The sequence below is a fragment of the Buceros rhinoceros genome, unplaced genomic scaffold (assembly GCF_000710305.1).
Source record: "Buceros rhinoceros silvestris isolate BGI_N320 unplaced genomic scaffold, ASM71030v1 scaffold15273, whole genome shotgun sequence".
Lineage (NCBI taxonomy): Eukaryota > Metazoa > Chordata > Aves > Bucerotiformes > Bucerotidae > Buceros > Buceros rhinoceros.
This window is the reverse complement of record NW_010404321.1, coordinates 14,602-33,552: the sequence shown is the minus strand read 5'-3', so window position 1 is coordinate 33,552 and position 18,951 is coordinate 14,602. Positions and strand designations below refer to the sequence as shown.

The window sequence follows — 18,951 nt, the reverse complement described above, 5'->3', positions numbered from 1 at the left end:
CTGAACCTATACGAAAACCTGAGGTTGCCATTTTAAGTCAAACATAAGTTAAAATTAATTTTAACTGCTGTATTTACTTAAAAATCTCAACTCTGAATTTTGCAGGATGTTTCTTCCTGCTGCTGAGAGGTGCCTGTTGTCTGCCTGCAGTCTGTTGGCAGCTGGGAGGCTTTAGAGATAAGGGCGCAGGTTTAAATAAAGGAGTAAAAAGAGGAAAATATCCCAAAAGCTGATAATGTAAAAATTGCTTTGACTCTCTTATTTTGCCCTTTACGTGGAGGGTTCTGTGCCAGGACGATAATTGTGTGCTAAGCGCAAGCAGGGGTTTGCAAAGCTCTCCTGCTGCGGGAGGAAAGACAGCCTTAGTGTCGCTGAGCTGTTCCTGCACACCTTTGACTGCACGTGAGCTTCCTCCTGTAGGCCAGCTTCTGCTAGACACACGCTACTTTTTTCTTTCCCTTGAGCTTAGTGTGTGATTTCAGCTCTGAGCTATCAGCTAGTAGTTTCCACAACTAATAATTTTTTTCAAGTAAATAACTACTGACAGAAGGAGTTCATAAAGGGCCTGTTACAATCCAGTGTGCCAGAACTTGCCAGGGTGTGGTATACCCGACACCGTTCCTTTTGGCATACATTTGTAAGTTATTAGGTGAAAGCTCTGTTAATAGATTGTTATAAAATATATTTTTAAAATTTATTTTTCAGTATTAAGTCAGGAAACTACATCCCAAACATAAGGGGAAAGCGTGTGAGCGAAGGTGGAGTGGCCAGGCTGTGTTAATGCTTTCAGAGTCAGATTTCTGTGGGCCTGTTCGTTGTTGATATACAAAGTGCTTGTCACCAAAGCTCTGCTGCGTGATCCCTGCGCTGGTCCTGCAGAAGGGTTTATTCTCTAGCTCCTGGCATTTCTGACACAACAAAGTTGTTGACTTTCTGAAAGAGGACAGGACAGAATGGACTATGAGAAGAAAATGGTCAGAACTTGGAGCGCTTTTCATGCAAGGCATTGAAGAGAATGTTTTCTATTCTCTTTCTAAAAGCAGTGCCCTCAATCTTTCAGGATTATTTCAAATAGCTTTTTTTTCAGTACTCTGTGGTTCTGAATCTTACTGCACTGGAATAAACAACTGCCCAGTCATTAGTGTCAACAGCCAGAGTTACTGTAGATGCCTTTCTGTGGCAGTAAAACTCAGATTTTAGAAACACCTTTAGTTATATTTGTCATTTACCCTTGTCTCCATGTGAAACCTGTCTGTGCAAAATGCTCCTTCATCTGTTTCTGCTGCTTATTTTCTGGTGAAATCCCAGATATAATAGAGTGAGATCAGACTTCTAGTAAAGATCCTATTCTATCGTTTTTGTTTTGCTGGAAAAGGAAGCGAACGCTGTAGAATACACCGTGTTCATTCTGTAACTACTGTGTTCTTCACTTTTTTATTAAAGCCGGGTTCTTTATGCAGGGAAGGCGTGCTGTGAGGCTGCAGTCTGCTGGTCTCTGAGGGCATATGAACTTGGGTGCAGCTCCAAAGTGTTGCACCTCTACGTTTCTGGAGTGGGTTTGCACCAGTTAGCTTGGAGAGCAGCGGAAGGAGACCATGTCTGCCAGCATCCATCTGTATAGACATCTCCCAAATGTCATCTGAGACAAGCTTAACCTCCCACTTTCATTAAGTGATGTTTAGGTGCCTCTCTTACCTTAGTCCCTGTGCTGTGGTACCTGACTGTCTCCTCTTTCCTGTAAATACCCTCCTTGCATCCTGGCTTGGCTGGGAATGGCGGTTGCCTCTCTAAGGGATGGAAGCAGAGGCACAGGCAGCAGTAGTCATGCTCATGCCACATTGACCACTGCGGGGAACTGAAACTATTTCTGGGCTAGTAGTTTGCCCACTGGCTTATTTCTTTGTACAATAAACACAGGGTGATCTAGTCTTTTTGACAAGGAGTTCCCAAACCTGTCCTTGTGCTATGTATTCACATTCTTCTCCCTCCACTCCCTCACTGCTGTGGGGTACGCATGTCTGTGTGTCTGGGTATGCACAGGCGCAGGAGGAAGCGTGTGTGTCCTTCTCCATGGCTGTGGCGGTGGCAGCTTCTCCAGAACAAAGCTGGTGAGCTAGTTTGACCCCTCTCCTTTGCAAGATTTACCTGGTCACCTGTCCATGGAGTGAACAAACCTGACTATAGTGTTCCAGGGAGTAAATACTAACTTATGATCAGGAAGAGGAACTGGGTGCATGTGATCTTAATTAAATATTAAAAGCAAGCAGAAAATCGTTTACTTTAAAAGTGAAGCACTGTTGTCGGGGAGCTGTTCTAAAGCCACCTGTATAGTAAATAGCTGAGAAGGCTGGACTGGGGCAAATGCCTTCTTGGAAGAAAGCGTGTTTAGCTGTGGCAGCTGAAACTTCAGTTATGCTAATCATGCTTTTATCCCCTGTTTTTATAGATTGCTGCTAAAATTGGAGATATTCCTCACTTGAATAATTCTACAACACTTGTGGATCCATCAGTCTACGGTTATGGAGTGCAGAAACGGCCCCTGGATGATGGAGGTAGGCTGGCTATGATGGTCAATCTCATGGATTCATTGATGGAGGCAGTTGTCTGCTTAAAAGACATCAACCAGTGCATTTTTCTGTGTACAGGAATTTTATCCAGGAGCCCCTGTGCTGCTCAGTCTTATCTCAATAGCACAGGGCTCCTAGGCAGTAGTAGGTATTAACATGAAGCAATCCTTTCTTAGCTCGTGAACTTTGGGAATGAGCAAACGAACTCTGTAATTTAAATCTTGTTCTACGACAGTCGGGGGAGGGAGGAGGAGGAGGAGGAGGATGTGCTTATTGGAGCTGTGCTGGAGCCAGTGTGTGGAGCACCAGATGTACACAGTGAAGCTGTTCTTCCCCAGTGACCCTTATTTTCTGAGAGCAAGCAGTGTGTAGGGACAGTATTACATGTGCTCCTTTCTGTGGTCACAGCACAGTGGTTGAGTCCTGCCAAGAGTTCTGGTTGCTTTGTAGATGGATTTTAAAGAGAAAAGGTATTGATGCAAGTTGGAAGGAAACTTCCTGTAATAGGCTTAGCTTTTTTTCATAATTATTCTTGGTGGATTCTTAAATCTCTGAAGCATTTAACATTGGCCACAGCCAAAGATTAATTTACTTGATGGGTCATATCTAATGAATTCATATTGTATGAAGTGTTTCAATTTAAAAAAAAACCAAAGAAACCCCAAAAAACCTGATTAGTTTATCTTTGATGGGAACAATAAAATTATTAGAACAGGCGTTTTCTCTTTTACAAATCTGGTGACGTGCACCGTTACAAGAAACGTTTAAACTGTGTGACCTGCTGCTGTATGGATGCAAAGAGCTCACCTTTTGCTGTGACTGGGTGTAAAAAACAAATGCAGCAGGGGATGTCTTCCCCTTTCCTCTAGTGTTTTTACTGACACCAGTAGCGCTGCAGGGTGATTCTCTCTCCCACAGATGCGTTCAGGAGTGCTGAGGAGATAAGCAAAGCTGCTGCCTAGCACTTCATTTTGAATATAGTTTCTTCGGTCTGATGCAAAGGTTGAAAATACTGCACATCTGCTTCTCATTCTGAAGAAATGTGCTGGAGCACAGGGAGAAGTCTCTTTTCTGTGAGCCCCTGGCTTGATACCGTTACTGTTTTCTGAACATGTGCCACAACCCACTTCGTTCTCTGGTGTTGGCTTTATTTGAGCAGGAGGTTGCTGCTCCTTTGGTGTTTTTTGGTGCTGCTGGTTTGGTGTTTTTTAGGAAAGAATGGGTTTACCTGGGTGAGCCCCTGTGCCTTGTACCTCAGGCTGCAGCATCACTATGAAAAGCCAGAGGCCTGGTGTTACTGGTACATGTTGGTTTCTATACAGGATGGTACTGAGCTGTCAAACAGGCTGCTCAGCATTGAAGAATTCTGAACAACTTTGAGCTGCGTCTGAATCGCTTGGATGAGTGGCTGAGTCTGAAAAAGAATAAAAGTAGCCTCATGGGTTCATCAGACCAAACTGAGAAATCTGCCCCCTAGAAAAAATGGGGTTTTTAATAAACTTTTAACATGTGACATGGTCATAGCACTTAATGACAGCACAAGTTAGACTTTGTACTTAAACTTTTACTGCTGAGACTTACTGAGCCTTGTGCGTGTTGACACAAACAGTGTCAATACAGTTGCAGTCTGGGCTGTAAGTGTGTGTTACTGCTGGTTTCTTATGTTGTGATAGGTAACTTGGGGAGCAGGTATCACTCCTGAGGGAGCCTGCCAGAGGGGCAGTGTTGGCAGTTCTTCTGCGGATGTAAAGATGTACAGACATCTGCTCACCCTGTAGTGCAGCACAGGGCCTCGTCTGTGATGGGTTTTAAAGTAGCTCCAATGCTGTAGGTAAATCCCTGTAGGTTTTATACCTTTGTCCAACTCCCTTCCCAAAAATCTCATCTGTGAGATCTTGGAGGAGAAGAGAAATGATGGAAGTAATATTTTAAAGAGCTTGAATTTCAGAGGCAGGATTTGTCAAGGAAGGAATAAGAGTTGCATTGCTTCCTTCAGCTTTGGTCTCCTTGGGGTTTATTTCTAATGGTGTTGGTAAGTCCTGTACCGAAATACAGCTGTGTGATAAATTCCCCATCTCGCTGCGTAATGCTCCTGTGCTGCTCTTTACCTGCACACCCAAATCCACAGCCTGGCAAAGGAGCTCCTGAAGCTGCGAGTGCTCCTTGCTTAGAATTTGTTTGGGGTATGATCCATACCTTAGTTAGGCGTTAGAAGTCTATAATGCTCCTTTAGCTTGAAGTGTCTGGCAAGTGGCAGCTGCTTTTAATAGGAGCCTTAAATTCGGAAAGCACTTCCCGTTTGGATGATCCCTTAGTTCTCTGTTAGCTGTGAACAAGGAGTGTCAGGGTTACATGCCCACACTTTACTCCATTTTCTGCTCCGAACCACAGCTGGGAGACATTGTTGTCAAGAAGCGATTATTTATGTTGTTTTGCATTTTACAGTGTGGGGGTTTGGGTACATTCTGCTGCTCTGGGCAGCTTGGAAACAAATCTGGTGGTAAATCTTTTGGCTGTTTACTTCTGCACACTGTGTGTTCACGGCTGGATGCAGGTCTCACTGCTTCCTTATCCCTGTGTAGCTGTTAGAAAATTACTTCTGTTCCTAGTACTGCTAAAAAAATTGGGTTCAGGGGAAGTATTTAAGGTGACAAGAAAACTGTCTGTCTGTCAGGAAAATCTAATTCTGCCTGTCCATTTCAGTAAACAGCTGCTGCTGCGGCTGATTGATGTCAGCTTTGGAAGTGGTCTTAAGACAGGGTGACAGGGTGCTGGTCAAAACAAATTCAGCTGCTTTTAGTGCCTTTCCAGGAAAAATAGATTTGTCATTGTATTGGAAACCAGAATATGTGAGTGCCGTTTGCGCTTCCCTTAACGTAACCTTCATCTGAAGTGACGAGCTGCTCACATTGGCCCTGCTGACCTGCCCTGTTGGTATTACATGGAGCTTGAGACTGAGTATTTCTCTTTTTCCCTGGCTGCTTTATTTCCCCTTTCTGGATACAACTTTAAAGTAATGCTGCAAATAGCTATAATGCAGGGAGGAGATCAGGTTTATTTGTAGTGCTCGCAGTAAGTCCTAGTCAGCATTTATACAGCCATGGTTAATGTTTCTCAGCGAAGGTGAGCACTAGAGATGGGGTTAGCGTGAAATGCAGAGGGATGTAGAGGCATCTTGTTTGTGACTCGCTGCTGAGGATAGATCCCAGCCCTCTTGTTAGTGGCCAACGGCTGCTCTTGGCCTCTGCTGCAATTAATGGGTCCCTCGAATTACCAGCACAATTTAATAAGTTTAACACTAAGTAATCCTTAAATAAAGAGCCTCCTCTTGTTCAAAGGAAGCAGGGGTCCAGTCTGCTGGAAGGAGACTGATCGCCAGAATGTTTATCTTTGTGTGCCCTGTTTTGGACTGCTTTGGAGAAGTGTCCGGTGATACACGCAGCAGTGTTGTGTCTGAAGACTGGGAAAACAAAGATGAGAGACCTTGGAGAAGCCTCACACTCTGCTCTCTCCACACCCTGCCTTCCCCAAGCCTCTGTGGTGCATCCAGATATGAAGATGGGCCGTCTTGGTGTAAGAAAACTCAACTGTAGTAGAGCCGAAGGGTTCAAACACAACATGATCCTCTTGTATGGAATACTTCAGCTCCAACACGTTTTCAGTGAAAATAGCGATGGCAGACGGAAATCTTGTCCCTGTCTTACTGCTGATGGAAGTTATTAGCAATGCTCCTTGACACATCTGTAGCAGCAGTAGGGCCAGGGCAAAACTCCAAATCTCTTAGCAGAGGCCAGTGTTATTAAAAATTGCAAGTTGCAGATCACCATTGTTTAAATAAGGCAGTTTAAGGGAGGGGAAAAAGCCTATAGAGATTTGAAGTGAAGGCAGACATGAAAATCATGAGGTTTTGACCATTTAATTAAAGAAAAACCCAGCAATATTTAGTGATGAAGAATTAGGATGAGTAGTGTTTTCCTTCTAGCTTCCTAAAATTTGTAGGGATCCCATTTTGGTTCGAAAGTACAAAATGCAACCCTGTTCTGCTGCTCTCCAGGGGATGCGTTGCTCTGATTTTTTTCGAGCCATGGAGATATTCTTGACGAGACTGTATATTCCCATCATGCACATTAATTTAGTGGGAGGCACTGCTCTGTTTCATGGGCTGGAAAAAATCCGTGTTTGTTTTGAGTGTCTGTTAGGTAGAATCCAGTTAAGGTGAAGAAGCCTAAAGCAGAGTGAAGAGTATGAACCAGCAGGTGCCATTAATAGGAAATCATGCTGATTTTATTCACTATTTTTCTTTATTGGCAGTGAAATGACTGCAGTTACAGTTAAATTGTACTCAATAGATGTAAAAGGGGGAAGTATGTACGTGGCTTGTCAGGAGTTCAGCCTCCTCCCCGGCATGAAGAGGGAGATGGTAGAACAGAGCATCAGCTTTCAGTGGTGCAGCCAGCGTGGTCTGCCCCAGCCCTGCCTCTCTATTAGTCCCTGTCTTTCAGAGCAAAGTGGGTGTGTTGGAGAAGGAATGGACCTTTAGTTGTTGGAATGGAGAGCCACGTCAGTTCTTTTTTTTCCTCCCTAAAATGGAGAGAAATAACTGACTTCAAGTAAATCGCTCCCAGTTCTCTCCACCTGCTTTCTGTCTCAGCTCTTGGAGAGGTTATCTGTGAGGTGTGGAAGGAATGATTTCCACAAAAGTTACTGTGGCTTCATTTTTTAAAACTAATTTATACAGTAAATATACAGTAAGGCTGATACCTGCCTGAGATGCTGAACGGTTTTCTGGGTTTGGTCCTCAGAACGGGTTGGAGGCATTGCGTTATGCACATCTAAAGCATTATTTCCCTGGCTGATTTAACTTCTTGTGCTGGTACAGTTTTTCCCCCTAAGAAGTTGTCTTTTTCGAGTGTAGGATTGTGTTACAAAATGAAAGCTCTCCCATTCCTTGCGTGAACTTCGGGAGTTGATTATAGGATGTGTGTCTGTCTCATAATTTGTGGGCAGCGGCTGCAGTGGAACAGACTGCTAAGAGAGCTGTTAACGGTGAATTGAAATGCGAAGTGGTATTTAAACACAGCCTTGTGGTGTTAAGACCACTCTTTCTGGCATCTGGGGATAATGAGCGGCCTGGTCTGGTGGTCGGTGGCAAGGGCAATGCCATACTACGGCAACAGCCGCCAGACCTGTTGTGGAGAGTAAAAATATTTGGAGTGCAGTTTGCAAGATGGTGAGATTGTGAATTTGGTTGTATTTGCTCAGCTCTGCGGTAGGGGTTTATCAGCCAGAGCAAATATTCCCCATGACATCACCCACCTTTTTCAGCTGCAGTACTGAGAGTTATCAAATTAGAGCTTTTTATATTCAGGGTGAGAATATGCAAAGACAAATCTAACGGAGTCAATAACACAGCAGTTGTCTTATTGCTGAGCTGGGGAGAGTAATAAAATGTATAGGCTGTCGATTTTTTGGTCCTGTACTATTATGAAGGAATTGACACGCAGCAGAAATACAGCATTGACTCTCTTTGGCTATTTTATTTGAGTTAAGTGTTTGGCCAGAAAGTTTATGCATTTTTCTACCAGATTTAGAGAGTGTGGGATGCGTCCACATGCTAACTCTGGCAGCTGATTGCCAATTTACTTCAGGTCAAAGAATGTGCAGGTTGCTGCAAGGTATTTTGAGACAGCATCTGTATTATCGCAGCTCACATGTTGGCCGCCTTCATTTGTTTCGCTACTGGTGCCCTCCAGGCACGCAATATAATCTTTCAACTGGTTGTTAGGACCAAATGGTCTGTTTTTTAGCTGGTTTGCTGCGGGCGAAGTCCAGTGGGAAGCCCAGCAGGGCATGTGTTCCCACTTTGCACGCATTGGTCTAATGATATTTTCCCCATTAACATTGGGAAGAAAGATCTGATCTGTTGGGGTTGGAGGGGGGAGAAATGTGTTTGTGGGCTGTCAGCCGGGTAGGTGACTGCTGACCATAAATGGACCACCAGCAAACGCTGCAGATATGTCTAGAATGTCTGCGATCAGAAACGTGTGGGGGGTTTTTGAAACAAGTGCTGTTTGGGTGCCACGAGGTTACTTAACAGAGCTGTTCCTTTACAGGTCTCCGTGTAGGTGGGCTCCATGGAGCACAGATAAGAGACGCAGACAGAAGTACGTGCAAGTGCTCTCTAATGCTTTTTGCCTGGACTAAATCTCCGAGTCTGCGCAGCTTTTATTTTTGCTTTATAATACTTGCCAGTCTGCTTGAAATTTCTCTTCTCTCCCTTCCCTACCCCCCTTTTTTCCTTTTTTTTTTTTTCTATTTGGGCTTAACTTGGGAAGGGGGTGGTTAGTTGCAGGGATTTGGATTTTGGCAGGCAGGATTTTCTCCCATGACTCTCAGCATGGGGAGACACGGATCAATTCCCTATCCTGTGTTCAGCTGGACACCGGGTTATGGTGTGTGTTGATCAAGAAATCCCCTCCTGTTTTGTACCGCATAACGCATTCATTTCAGCCACTGAACCTAAATTACTGTTTTGCTTTTCTTTCTTTTCTGATGAAATGGTAAGAACTCTTTTTCTATGGGGATGAAGTTAGTTTATCCGTGCTAATGCTTTGATTTTTTTTCCTTTTTTCTCTCTCTGCCACAGTAGGTAACCAGTTAGGGGCCCTAGTACATCAAAGGTAAGGAGTGGGTTATGTTTTATTATTTATTGATCAATTCTAATTGTTTATTGATCCACCATCTGTAGTGGTGTTAGGCAGTCAGAGGTTGAGAATGTGGAGAAACTGTCAGCTTGGGTTTTCTCGAGGCTGGGCTTTCTGCTTACACTTTAAGGTTGTTTGTTGTGATGAAGAAAGCAGAATTGATGTGAAACTTGGATTTGGTTCCTGTAAATCTGCAGGATCAAGAAAAATAAATTCTCTCTCATCTCCCCCTGTCCTGGCAGAAGGGAAGAAAGAACATTTAAAAAGCTCTGGCACAAAAGTTGGAGGTATTAGATAGATACATTTTTTTATTATTAATTTTTTTAGTTCTGTTGATGTAATATGACCTGAGATAACTCTTGAGTCAAAGGTGTTTTAGGGAGACTGAAGCGAGTATGAGTTGTCATGCAGCATGTCTAGCATCTAACATAAAAGTAAAATTCTCAGTTTTTCTCAAATCCTGGTCTTAAGGAGCTGTTAGTCTGGTTTTGAGTAGGAAGGGGGGAGCAATTCTAAAGCTGGATTTGCCTTTGGGCTAACAGTGCTGAATTTCCATCATAACCAGCTGTTTGTCGGAGGCCTCAGCAAAAAGGGGAAAGAATATACACAGGGACTGCAGAACCTGCTGTTCTTAATGGTTAGGTTAAAGCTCGTGTCCAGCCAGGGCGGCACGGAAAGGGGCAGGCAGTGCCATCTCCTCTGCTACACCTGCCACCTCTCTCCTGCTGTGAGTGACGGTCACACAGAGAGTTATCAGGCTGAAAAGCCTGAATTGGTTCCTTTCTGGTTTTGGTGGTTGGCTTTCTGCTAGTTTAGCTTCCTCCGACACGAGGTGTTAACAGTTGATGTAGTGTAGGATATTTTGGCAACAGACTGTGTTTCCTGCAGGTTAAACCAACCATAACTCTGACTCCCCCGTTGCAGACCAGTCTGTGCTGGGGCAGGTTGGGGTGGCACTGTTGGGTTTTGCTGGGCTACTGGCGAGCCTCAGGACACCAGAGAGAACTTTATCTGCAGGTTAGCTGGTGAAGACTAATGTGTATCTTACACCTTCCCTAACTGATCTAAAGCAAAAAATGGGAAGGTTTTAATAAATCTCACCACAATGAGCATTGAACTGGTTATGCAAGTGTTCATGGCTTTGGAGATTGCTGAAAAATTGTTTATAATGCGTATCTAAGTACACGGAGTTTGTTGTGTTCTATTTTCTACAAGGTAGAATGGCTAAGCAAAAAATAATCACAGCTAATTCCTTTCTACTTGACTGTGGTCAGGAAATTGCTTTGGGTGCTGTGTTTTGAGGCAGAGACACACTGAAAAAGTCCAAAGAGCAAGAGATATGGAAGTCTTGAGATAATGAGACGTCAAAGTGTAATTGAAGGCAGCTTTTAGAAATTCCAAGGAAAAGAATGATAAGGACAAGCAGGCAAAAATAAAAATAAAAAAGATACGTTAAAGAAATTTTGCTGTTATTCTGTTAAATCTGTCTGGAGCAGGAATGACCAAGAGAGGTTCTTCCATCGGCTCCGTTGAAGATAGCGTAGACTGGAAACGTGTCCAGCATAGGAGAAATGAGGTGGCCACGAGAGGTCCCTTCCAAAACAAGTGCTTTTGATTGATGTGGTATTTATGTGTGTGTGCAAAAGCCTTATGCTGTGCCTGATGCCCACAGCAGGGGCATAGTTGTCATCCAAATTGTTCTTATTGATGACTTTTTTTTTTTCTTTTTCAGGGCTGTAATAACAGAAGAGTTCAAAGTGCCTGATAAAATGGTTGGATTTAGTAAGTACCTTGGATACTTTTGTTGATTCTTGATGCTCTTCAGTGCTGGAATGCTGCTTATTCTGACATGCTCACAAGTTTTTATGCTTACTAGCCTTGGATAAGCCTTACCTAGTGCTGTCTTCATGGGGACCAGACAATCTGTGTTTAAACTGAGAGTTTTAGTGATTCTCTCCTTAAAATTCCCTCTAGCATAGTACGTAACTCAAAAGTGAGATTATTCCCCGCCACTGAAACATTTCACTTCCTCTGAGTATGCAAAACAGTGGAAGTTGAGGGAGCAAAACATTTAACTGTTAAAGTAAGAGCTGACTCAAGGGAAGTTAAACAGAATTTTAAATTTCTCCTACATTTGCTGCAAGGAAACACAGCCAGCGTGCATTGCTGGAGAAACTGGGAATTTCTCCGGGATTTGCATTCCCAATACTCTTCTCTTTCCAGCTTGATCCTCATTTCTCTCTTCCTTTTGATGATCGTCACTCTTCTTTCAATGGCACCTCCTGCCGATGTGTTACTGCAGGGGTTGCGTGGACTCCTCCACTGCTAGAGCTCTGTGGATCTCTTCCAATTTGATGTGTGGAGAGTAAAAAGGAAAATAACAGGCCGTGATAATTACCCCTTAGTGCATGAAGTTTTGTCTGACTCTAAAGACACTATAAAACTGTAACTCCAATCCCTGCAAGGGAAATGCTCCCTCTTCTCCTGCCAGGCCCCTGTCTTTATGAGTCGGGGCAGCGTTGGAGGGGTGCTGCACCTCACAGAGCAGAGCCTGCGTGCTCTGTTGGTGCATCATCTCCAGGTTAACTCTAATCCTGGTTCAGGGGCAGACAGAAGCAGGAGGGTGGCAAATGCACAGCTGAGAGATGCTTCCGTGGGAGCACCCTGAGCCAGGTGTACCTGTTTGACTTGACAGTTCTGCTCTCTCTGCAGCCAGGGAAGGATGTGAGTGGTGATTTTCATATGGTCTCTGCCCACTGTGCCTGGGTGTGAAACAATGCTGTGCCGTCTCCAAGAGTTCAGGGAGATGGGATTTTGTTTTCACTTGATATTGATAGAGCATTCCAGTAGCAGTTCTGAGGGCAGACCAGCCAATTGGCATGTCCAGTACAGGCAGTAAAATATGAATTGTAAAGATATAAAAGTCTTGGCCCGGTTTAGTACGCCAGATAACTGGTTTACTGACTCAGGCTGAGCAAGATACACTTAAATGACTGTTGCAGCAGCACTCAAACTAGTGCCTTATTTCTTGCATACTAAGTATTTCCATTCCAATGCAAGACAGGCTTTTTTTGTTTCTTTTTCCAATGGAATAAAATAAACTTCAGCAGTATTTTAATGTTTTCTGCTATGATAAGTGTGGTCATGCTGCGGGTGCCTCTTCTGCAGTCCTGGAATCAAACCGTTCCTTTATAGATAGCTGCAGCGGAGTAAAAGGGGCAAGATGCTCTGCAGTTACTTGGAAGAATAGTGTGTTCTGATGCTTGTTGAACTCATTTCAGTAATCGGCAGGGGAGGAGAGCAGATCTCACGGATTCAGGCAGAGTCTGGCTGCAAAATTCAAATTGCTCCAGGTAAGCGAGCCAATTTGTGTGGTGGGTGAACAGAGTTTAATGTTGAAAGATGTTGTGTCCATTAGATCAGGCGCCTTGCCAAGCTCATGACGGGCTACCACCATTAACAACTGATCCTAAGCTAACGTGCATGGGAGAGCTGTTGTGGGACTGACCTCCCGACTAGCACAGAAACAGTTTTGTCAGGTGCTTTGGGGAAAGAAACAGATAAGGAACGAACTGTTGTTAGTCATCCAGTGAAAATGGACAACCCATGTTGTGCTTAGACCTGAAATTGCAGCTCTTGAGCTTTCTCCTGGTGGTCCCACTTTGCTCAGCTCTGCAGTTTGTCTCTGATCAGCCTAGTCAGCTCCAGCTCCTGGCAGAGGACGTTTCAGGAGGGAGCAGCTCTTAGTACAACTCGACTTGCATCGAAAAAATGGGAGCATCTGTTTGTTCTCTGCTCAGGCCGATTTGCTTTGGGGAAGACTGTACTGCAGTGCTGTACAGGAAACTTGATGAATGTAATCCAGGTTCTTACCTCTCCCTTTAATTGGTGGGAAAGGCTTTAAAAGAATGCAAGCATAGAGCAAATCATTTAAAATATGTTGACCCTGGAAGTCTTGAATTCATTAATGTGCTCTGTGTGGGGGGCAGTGCTCCCATTAGCGCTTGATAATTACTAAAGCAGCTGCCTTATTTTTACTTCCATGTATTAAAAGTTTCCTTCTTGCTTCCTTTGTAGACAGTGGTGGGATGTCTGAGAGGCCCTGTGTACTCACCGGGACGCCAGAGAGCATTGAGTGAGTTCTGATTCCATTTCTCTCCTCCCTCCTTCTCTCTCTTCTCCCTGATGCTGTGCTCTGTCAGTGGTGCTACTTGGTTCGCCACACCAGCAAATGTTGGCCTAGAGAAACTTGAAGGTTTCTGCAGCATAGAACCTCTTGGTCTGATGCTTTAAACTGTGCACCTCAAAGGCTTTTTTCCAGTTGCAGCGTGAACCCTCTGCAGAAATTTCCAGAACTCCCCTCCGCAGGGCAAGGTTGCTCTTAGGGCACCTAGGATGCAGTTTTCTAACTGCAGCTTTCCAGGATACTGAGCTAAGCTGTTGAAGGGCACTTCTCTTCCCCCCTTCACTTCCCTACTCGTATTGAGTTGACCGTCTTTCCAGCTGAAGAAGGGCTGCATGAGGCCTCCAAAGCCTGTCGGTGCCACTCCAGAATAATCTGGGGGTGTTGATGTTGTTGCAGAGCAGCATGAGGCCCATGGGTGTGCCTGCCTCTGCATCGCTGCCAACAAGAAGCAAAGGACTGACCCAAAGTCTTGAATTCTGATCCCTGCATGGTAGAGACACGTGGGCAGCCAGCAGGGATTTCTACTCTTTAGACCTATAGAAACTTTAGGGACAGTGTTTCCTCCCTCCCCCTTCCCAGGAGCTGAGTTTGAGACTCTCACAAACCAGTTGAGGACCTCCTGCTGGAACTGGATCCAGGATCCTCAGGCTTACAGGAACACACTTAACATATGGAGCTGCTCTTTCTCTCCCCAGCCTTTGGGTAGGTGGGTTTTTTAAAATCCATCTGGAAATCTTTGAGTTGCATTTGATAGTGAAAATACATGGGCACAAAGACTGTCTCTCTAAAGAGAAGGCATTCATCATTCTTCCATTCCAAAGAGATCTAAGGGTACTTAGATCTCCTTATTCTACCATAATGCTGCAAGCAGTGAGCCAGAATAAAAATAATTGGCAAGCTTGTGTTATAGGGCAGGCAATGTGTTCTTGCTGATATTGAAGTGCTTTTCCCCCTTTAGTGAAGGATATTTCAGAATAAGAGGAAAATATTAAAAAGCTGGGATGCCTGATGAGATGCAGTTGGGGGGAAATGGGGGAGAGGTATAGTTAAGATTTCATGGTTCTGAAATAAGCAGTTAACTGTGGTCATGTCCAAGGCTGTGCTTAAAGAAAATATAAATAAATATATATTTTTAAAGTGAGAATAATTCATTTGTGAAGCAGAACAACATGTTGAGGACATGGACTTGAGTGAAATTTAGTTTACTTTTGTGGGAAAATTGTCAGGTTGGTAGGTTGAAGCATTTTTTCAGGCTATTTGTAGAAAGTGAAGTAAGGAAACCAACCTAGATGTCAGACTTCTTTGTGAGGGTTTCGTGAGGAGTGTTTCTGTTAGTCATATCCAGTGGCAGATTAATAGGGTTCATTTCCAGATGACCCCTTCTCATCTGAAATATGTTGTGTATTAACTGTTGTAGTCTCTATGCTGTCATTAAAAGAACCTTGCAAAGGTAGATGAATAAAAACTCTTTAAGGCTCTTCTGGAATATGTGAATTGGGCTTCCAGAAATTCCACCTTTTACCTTGTTTAGTGAGAAAGTCAAGAGAAAGCTCTGGTCTATGAGCAGCCTCAGATCACCCCCCAGAGCTGTCTCAGGGGAATGTCTGCTTGCAAGGGATGGCTTTGTACTGTTTCTTCAACTCGCCAGAGAGAACACAGTCCTCCTAGGGTGCCTGGTGTGGCTTGGTGTGAAGTGGAGAGAGAGGAAGATGCTGCATTAGACTGACTAGGCGACCGGTGACTTTCTTCTGACTCTGAGAAGGGTTGTGGGAGAAGGGCAGGAAAAGGATGTGTTGGTACTTTGAGTATTCAGGCTGAAGGGAGCCCTGTCAGTTACCTCTGACATCCTAAAGATTTTAGAGAAAGGATCTTTGATCTCCCAAATGCTGCTTTGTGTGTCTTTTCTCACCAGAGGTGGAACAACCCAGTCTTTCACTGGTTGCTGCTGCAGTATCTCTGCCTTGCTTTGCGGTGTAGCTTCAGCACCTGCTGCTTTGGGCGGAGGCTGTGTTAGAACAGTGTTCTGGTGCTACTGGGAAGAGCAGGCAGAGGAGAGCAAGGCAGTTGCCTGTGTCTGATCGGAGGGTGGTTAACCAATGTGCTTGTGTTAGTATCAGCAGTGTGTGGGTTTTGTCTTGATGAAGGAGGAGAACAGAGCTTCAGTTTTTCCACGTATTGTATAATATATGTTTAAAAAGTTAACATTTAGAACTTAGAGCATCTTCATTCAAACCAAGCACCTCAAATGCTGTAGCTCAACTATTACCCTTAACTTCCAAAGAGGTCAGAGCATGCTGCTGCTCTTCCTTTTCTCTTCCCCTTTAAAAAATCAAACTGCTTATCATGATAGGGGAAAATATACATCAGAGTTTAAAAAAAAAAAAAAAGCAAACATTGTGCTAACTATGGTTTCCTCCATCTTTTCACTTCTTCTCCTCTCCCCAATTGCTTCCCATTCCGATGGTTCCTGGTCTCTTGGTCACGTGGAACAATGTTGTCTAATGGTTGTTTCCCTCGATTCTTTTCCAAAGACAAGCAAAACGGCTACTGGGGCAGATTGTAGATCGCTGTCGGAACGGACCTGGTTTTCACAACGATGTTGATGGCAACAGTACGATTCAGGAGATTTTGATCCCGGCATCCAAAGTGGGTCTAGTCATCGGCAAAGGAGGTGAAACAATAAAACAGTTGCAGGTGCGCAAGATGCATTTACTTTAGGGCTCTCTTCCCTACTGCAGCTTCTCTAGATCAACAAGAGCACGCTGAAATGGAGAGCCTTAAATGCTCTAACCTTCTGCAGCAGGGACTACTCTTCTGCCTTCGGAGAGCTGGACTCAAATCCAATCTTGTGTTACAAACAAAACTGGTTTGGCCCCAGCTATGCATATAGTGGAGTTTAGCCAGAACTGTGACAGAAACTAGTGTGCTTTAGGTAATGTGGTGTGTGCTGGTTCGGAGGGGATCCTCGTAGCCGAGAAAAGGCGATGTCTAGTCTGCTGCTTTGGTAGTTTTTAATGCCAGCCATCCTGTTGTAGAGTGCTGTGCTTCTCTGTTGTCGCTGACCTGTGATAATGCTGCTGTGTGGTGGTTTGTTTTTCTTCTCATCCCACCCCTTTCTAATTAAGTGTTGTGTTACGTATATATCTGTGTTCCTAGACATTCTCTGTTCCTCCGCCTGGTACAAGATTTTTGTTTCAGAAAAGTACCTAGGTCAAAAATGTTGGGTTTTTTGAGTGCCCTGGTGAGGCCAGTAGTTTTAAGGCTGATCACTTAACTGTTATGTAGACAGCTACAGATTTTCGAAAGGGCTGAAAAATCAGTTGTTGAGGTAGAGGGGTTTTCCTTGCAAGGGATTCATCGGTATGGGAGCTTCAGGAGTAGCACACTTCCTGTCAGTCCTTTACACTCCAGGACTGTGACTGAATTTGTGCTACAACTGCCTATGAAGAACTAAAATCACATTCTGTAATTTGACCTGCGTAATGTTTAGTAACCAAAATGTAGTCCCTTGTTCTAGGGACTCTGCTTAGCAAAGTGCTCTGTGCTTTTTCTTCAGGAGCGAACAGGTGTGAAAATGATTATGATCCAAGATGGTCCGTTGCCTACTGGAGCAGATAAACCTCTCCGTATTACTGGAGATGCCTTTAAAGTGCAGGTATGTAATAAAAGTAAGCTGTTGCCCCAGAGAACTGAGAAGAAATTGAAAGTTTGGCATATCTGTGAGTGTCTCATGGAGCTGAACCCAGCTGTAGACGTGATGATCCTTGTGGTTGTAGTTGTTCTGTAAGTGTGTTGAAGTTTGAGGAGAGCAGGTTACAACACCAGACTAGCAAGTGTTGACTTGTTCACAGCATAACCTTGGAGCTCTCACTCCACACAGGTATTAGACACGGGTAGAGGAAGAGCTGAGGAGAAGGGCTTGGAGAAAGTAGCTTTGAAACATTTTCCAGTCTGTGTGGCAAAAAATCAGTGATATGTTACTTGAGCAAATGTATTCCTAGTGACAGACTTAATCACATATTTGAGAAAGTTTTGTGGAAGGTTCAGCATCTCAGACAGCCAATTGACGCAGGTAATTAAAACCTCATAATCCCATGACAACTCCTGAAACCAAGGGGTTTGCTTAATATTGGCACCTCAGCCTCCTTGTGTCAGGGTTCTACAGCTCTGTTCGTACCTGCGGTTCAAAGCACAAAGCCAAGATCAGCCGGAGACTGGAAGATTGCAGCATGATGAGAGTGCTTCAATTAAAGCATTGAAGTTTAGCTGTGGCATGTTGCAGTTCTCAGCAAGCGCTTTTCATACCTTGCTAAGTACTTAAATCTAGCTTAGCATTCCTGTCTTTAATGAAAATAGTTCTGTTTCGTAGCATCTCCCTAATCATAAATTGCTGCAACAGTTGATGTTGCTCAGAGTTAGTATGCTTGGGTTGTATTTTTCAAACCTCTTATTGCAAGTGGGCTTTTAGAGTTAATTTTTTTAATCAAAATTCTTACTGTGGCGGTATAGATATGCAAAAAAGAGTTTAATGGCAGTCTTGCTACTTTAACCAAATCAACTTCCCAGGTGGCTGCTTGTGCCTTGCCAGGTTTGCTGTTGTCACATCTCCCGTGCCATAAGTCATGCCAAGCAATCATGGAGACTGCAGAGGCTGGAAGATCTTTGAGGCACTTAGAAAAGTTGAGCATGCTTAGAAAGCTCTTAAGAAGCTTGATGAATCCTTGGGTTTGATGGGATTCTCTGGATGCTGCAACAGCATTTAACTCTCTCAAATCTGTATGAAATATCCCCATTGCCCTTACTTCTGTCTTGGCCTCTCTGAAATGCCTTGAGTTATTTCCTTCTTTAAAAAATACCACAGGGGCATGGAAAATTATCTAAAAATGTGAAAGGGGTCAGATTCACCGGTGTCCCTCAAACTTGGAAAGAGAACCAAAATGCCAAAAGCTTGACACAGGCTTTGGTTTGACAGGTAGGCTTGTTTTTAATGGAGACAATTGCTGGCTTGTTTCCATGGTACACTTTTACTAGCTGGGCCACGTACAAGCTTGTGAATGGCCTTGAGGGCTGCCAGTCAGTAGGAAGAATATTCATTTGTCTCAGAAAATGTCCTGCTGGATTGCTGCAGGCTTTGGCGTAACTTTTTTCTGAGAACCAATAAGCTGCCTACTGCCCACCCGCCTCCTTGGTACGTGCTCTCTAGCTCGGTGGATGTGATCTCTGCTATGCTGCCACAGCTTCTACCTGACTCTATTGGTTTCAGTTCTACCCAGTAGGAAAGGGCCTTTAATTTCAAGACAACACAAAAAAAAATCATTACAGATACTCTAAAAGCTAAAGGGCATTTTTGAAAGATCTGGAGGAAGCGTTTGTACACAAGAAACCACCACCTTGCACTCCTGGCAGGTTTTGCTAGACATGGAAGATGCCATCAAGACCAGATCTCCATTGACCATGGTAAAAGAAATTCAAAATCAGACCGCTGTTTCCGTTC

General features: G+C 44.0%; 1 protein-coding gene across 1 annotated transcript in view; it reads left to right on the top strand.

Moving 5' to 3' along the window:
- Positions 1 to 2,506: 2,506 nt before the first annotated feature.
- Positions 2,507 to 18,951, top strand: part of FUBP3 (far upstream element (FUSE) binding protein 3) — a gene marked incomplete at its 3' end in the record, with an annotated part of 30,361 nt that continues 13,916 nt past the window's right edge. Inside the window, exons 1-8 of the mRNA XM_010133360.1 lie at positions 2,507 to 2,552; positions 8,681 to 8,731; positions 9,214 to 9,247; positions 11,004 to 11,053; positions 12,553 to 12,624; positions 13,349 to 13,406; positions 15,989 to 16,151; positions 17,014 to 17,112. Coding sequence (XP_010131662.1) covers positions 11,041 to 11,053; positions 12,553 to 12,624; positions 13,349 to 13,406; positions 15,989 to 16,151; positions 17,014 to 17,112 — 405 coding nt within the window. The remainder of the gene's footprint in view (positions 2,553 to 8,680; positions 8,732 to 9,213; positions 9,248 to 11,003; positions 11,054 to 12,552; positions 12,625 to 13,348; positions 13,407 to 15,988; positions 16,152 to 17,013; positions 17,113 to 18,951) is intronic.